The 4,517-nt window shown below is 27.2% G+C and overlaps 1 protein-coding gene across 1 annotated transcript; it reads right to left on the minus strand.

Moving 5' to 3' along the window:
- Positions 1-543: 543 nt before the first annotated feature.
- On the minus strand, positions 544-2,921 carry LOC107461974 (aluminum-activated malate transporter 2-like). Its single transcript, XM_016080527.3, has 6 exons — positions 2,678-2,921; positions 2,256-2,396; positions 1,861-2,139; positions 1,621-1,733; positions 1,246-1,389; positions 544-1,128 (listed from the first exon to the last, which is right to left on the minus strand). The coding sequence occupies exons 1-6, from the start codon at positions 2,913-2,915 to the stop codon at positions 604-606; spliced, it is 1,440 nt and encodes a 479-aa protein (XP_015936013.1). The 5' UTR covers positions 2,916-2,921; the 3' UTR covers positions 544-603.
- Positions 2,922-4,517: the final 1,596 nt, after the last annotated feature.

Raw genomic sequence — 4,517 nt, forward strand, 5'->3', positions numbered from 1 at the left:
TACTAATTTATTTAGTTTAATTTTAATAAAAATAATACAATTTAATCAATTATATTTAATTTAATTTAATTTATTGATTTTTTACCTCTATACATCTTTTATATATATATTATAATTTGAACTCTTATGATTCAATTTTAGTGAATGGAGTTCAAATTTTACTTCGACACTTCCTCTCTTACCTACTATTAGTAACGAGAAACAAAGGTAGTGCATATACATATATAGAGGTAATTAATGTACTATCCCAATATATATAAGCAGTGTGAAGTTTTAATTTGTTTGATCAACGTTATCGTATGGAACTTTGTATTTGCCATGTCATGTGTTGCGTGCATACCTACCTTGCTTCGTTGAAACTTGAAATATAATAGTGAAGTAGAGTAGTAATGCGTCAACCATAAATGTAAAGCAAATTATACCTAAATTGATAAAGGAATCTTTCATTAATCTATACGAATTAAATTAGATAAAGATCAAATATAAGTATACATATCTCGTATTTGTATATATAAAGAACTATATATATAATACAATGTTACAACTTTTTTATGAATGAAAGAATAATTAAACTCTTATACTGTATTTAGTTAATTAAATTGATTACTGAACAATCACTTCTATGGTTGAACTCCTATTTTGTTTCGGCGAACATATTGAAGACTCATGAATTCTGTTGTTGTGATGATGTGGCATTTTGTCACGAGGGAAAAACCGTTTCATAATCCCTTCACGAAGCAAAGGTAACGGTCTTGTTCTCGTAGCTTTTGTTTCATCTTGATGAACATTATTATGACTCTTGAAATGTGCCAAGGATGCTAATTCATCAACTTGTTCCGAAATTCTTTCAATGCTAATCACAACATCCATTAGGAGTGAAGCCATTGCAGCAATTGCCACTACCTCTAGTAGATTAACCTCTACTCCTCCTCCTGAGAGATTTGATTTTAACATAGTGCTTAGGGATTCAATTGCCTCTTTGGCATTTGCAATGTGAGCCTTATAATTTGTTTTTGATAAGCATTTCATTGATTTAATTGATAAAGATAACTCCTTCAAAGCCTTCCCGGATTCTAAGCAAATGTGTTGGCATGTATCCTTAATTTTGTTCCTTAGTTCATGTGTAATCTACATACAAAAAATCAACATGTATATGTTAGAAAGTAAGCTATAGATATTAATTAATTTTATTCGAGTATTTATATAATGAGAAATAATTAATTAATAAAGTGCTCTATTGCATACTTGGATCTTAGACTTAATGTGGCAATCTAGGGCTTCCATTTTGTAAGCACATTGCCTCGTTGAGTTTCCAACTTTCAAGTATTGCTTCCATGGATGATTGAATTGAAACTTGCCATGTCGAGGTTCCCATGAAGCCAAATTAGCCTACAAGACAAAAAGGATTGCACTTGTTGGTAAGTTTGTGTATTTGACAGTATAAAAGAATTTAATTTTTTTTTCTATTTATGTAATAATAAAACATCGACTATATTACGTATACACCAAAATCAGCTATAAAAATCAGTCACTAATATAAAATATATGTTGGAACATAAAGATTTTATATGTTTATACACATTAAACTAAAATAAAAGCAAACTTGGGGTTTAAATTTACCATGTTTTCTTCCTTGGTTTTTGAATTAAGAACACTTTCATATTCCTCAGCAAATGATTTCTCATTCTTGGATTTCTTCTCCTCCATTACATTAAAGGAATCATTGATGAACCCTACAAAGAAATAAATTTTATCTTTTAGTTAATTTCCTTACATAGAAGAATTTAAAATAATCACCATATATATAATATCACAATTAATTAATTAATTATAGATGTTTATATATATGTATATATATACCTTCTAAGAAATCGCCTATCTTTTCTATGTTTTTAGCAACGGAATTATGAAGATCCTCTCCTATCCACACCGGAAATATGCAAGCGGATACAATCATAGACAAAATGCTTCCAATGATAATTGTGAATAGTCTCTTGCAAGATAATTCTAGTGTTTCACTCTCATCATTTCTATAACCGGATATAGATACAAGACTGAAGGTTAATATGAAAATTGAGAATCCATAATCATATTTTGCTTTCACTCCAGGGATACACCTAATATATGTCATCACCGCACCTGTAACACAACAATAATAATAAAAATGATAATGTATAGATGATGAATTCTTTAATTAATCAATAAGTTCATACATTATATTATATTATATTATTTTTAATTAATTAATTTGGTACCTATGATGAAGAGAAAAATTGCCAATAGTATTGGCTGATTTGTCTTTCCAGGCAAAGTTGCTAGTTGTTGAACTCCAAAACCTAGAAAACCACCTAGCAATGTTGCTGCCATTCTATTTAGTCCTTTTCCAAGAGTTGCTCCTGAAATAAATGGAAAATTGAATTAATTAAGTAAGTCATGCTTATTAGAAGTTTAGACTATAGATATATATAAATCTAAAAAACATTCTTTTATTTAATTTGTATAGAAAATATTATTTACATCTAAAAGTCAGTTATTAAATCAGTCAATATATAAATATATATTTAATTTATTTTTAATAAGTATTTAGTATTTTAACATGAAAATTGAATTTGTATTATAATGATGATGTAATGATAATGAAAGGTGAAGACATATATATAGGTACTAAATTAATTACCAACAGAAAATTCCATGACAACAACGACCGTCATAATAGCCCACAATGTATTGACACCAAAGCTATCATAAAGAGCTTGGACATAGAAGAACATGGAGACCAATGTGAGTGCAAATCCTACTTTGAGAGAATGAGTAATCCTTCTAGGATCATCTTGCCCCGATTTCTTTATTTTCTTGGGCAATTCTCTAAGCCATTGACATGTTGCATTTTCTTGAGATGTTATAGGAGAAGCCATTGCATATGAGAGTGTATATTACTAATTGTGATTAAGGGCATAAGGTTGGGTATTTATAAGGTTATTAATTAGTGATTGATGGTGCATATGGCTGCTGATGATAAAAACAAATAGTTATCAGGCTTGACTCAAATGAAATTAGTGCGTGCGCATTTTCTTTATGTTGCTTCCGTGATATTGCAATGCTTTTTCCACCACTATTCATCAGACTTTCATACTCACTACAATTCTTAATTACTTTTGCTTCTCTTTCTTCTCATTGCGCTTCTTATTATATATTATTACTAGTTTTTCAGATAAACAACTTGTACACATTATTAGCTAGGTTTTTATTTTTTGCATGTGTATGTTTTTATTGGTGGAAACGATCATTTCTTAATTGGATGTAATTATTTGAGTGACAAAATTTTTTTCTTGTAAATTCTAAGATAATTGCATCATTTGCATGCCTATGTATGTATGGCTTAAATTAAATAATATAAGACATTTCATTATAACACAATTTCTTGCTAACACATGCGCATGTTTGTTACTTGTTAATATCGAGATAATGGGGTAATGTTTTACTATGGTGATTAATTAATAATTTAATATTACTTTTAGTAGTTTTTCTTTATTACATTTCTAATAACGTGTTAATTTTTTTTATCGATTTTTTTCTTTTTATTGGTATTGTGTTAAAATTATGAGGATTGAACTCTTAATTTTTAAGTTACAAAGACTCTAATACCATATCATAAAATTACTTATAAATAAAGGAGAGACATAATAAATAGTTATAGTTGTAACATTTTTAAAAAGTTTGAGAATAAATTATTTTTGTTTTGTATACCGAATGATATAAATCAGTTATATACATATTTTTAATACATAAAGCAATCACATCTTTAATCAATTCAACTTATAGTTAAATTTTAGACAAAAAAATTATCTTTGAAGCATGAATTAAATTTTTCTAAAATTATATATTTATAAAGTTTTATACTTCTATAGAAGAAGAAATAATGTGATAGGTTTAATTCTGAAACTGATTGAGAAAAGTCGTAAAGTGTAACTTAATCAAGGGTATGAGATGGGTAATAGTAATTTAGAAAAGTTTTAAAGAATAATCATTTATTAAAGAATATACATATTTATATTATTATTACAGATCAAAAGTATTTTGTTTATAGAGTAATATATAGCATATGAAAGAAACGCAGTCCAATCAGAATTTGTAGAAATACAAAAAGGTTCTTTAACCCTTAGGATAACTAATTATAAACTGTATAGTAATAATACATTTGAAAGCTCAATGAGGAGAAGCAAAATTTCCTACCTAATAGAATTTATTTGACTTTAAGTATATGTGTATCCTTGATATTATACCTATACAATAGGATTACCAATACCACTACTCAACTTTAAAAAAAAGGCAAAATGGAACATAATTATTAGTGTGTTGAAGAAGTATTAATAACATCGCACTTCCACTACCAATAAAAAGGCATTTCTACAGTATATTATAGAATTTACGGTAATGTAAAAAATAAAATAAAAAATTATTTAATTTAATTTAATTTTTATATTTCTATGTATATAATATTTTTAATTAAACACTTA

Source organism: Arachis duranensis, chromosome 8, assembly GCF_000817695.3.
Source record: "Arachis duranensis cultivar V14167 chromosome 8, aradu.V14167.gnm2.J7QH, whole genome shotgun sequence".
Taxonomy (NCBI): Eukaryota; Viridiplantae; Streptophyta; class Magnoliopsida; order Fabales; family Fabaceae; genus Arachis; species Arachis duranensis.

Coding starts and splice junctions, on each gene's coding strand:
- LOC107461974 (XM_016080527.3), bottom strand. CDS start 2,915: ATGGCTTCTCCTATAACATCTCAAGAAAATGCAACATGTCAATGGCTT. Junction 2,397..2,677: donor TGTCATGGAATTTTCTGTTG/GTAATTAATTTA, acceptor CATTTATTTCAG/GAGCAACTCTTGGAAAAGGA. Junction 1,129..1,245: donor ACATTAAGTCTAAGATCCAA/GTATGCAATAGA, acceptor TTTTGTATGTAG/ATTACACATGAACTAAGGAA.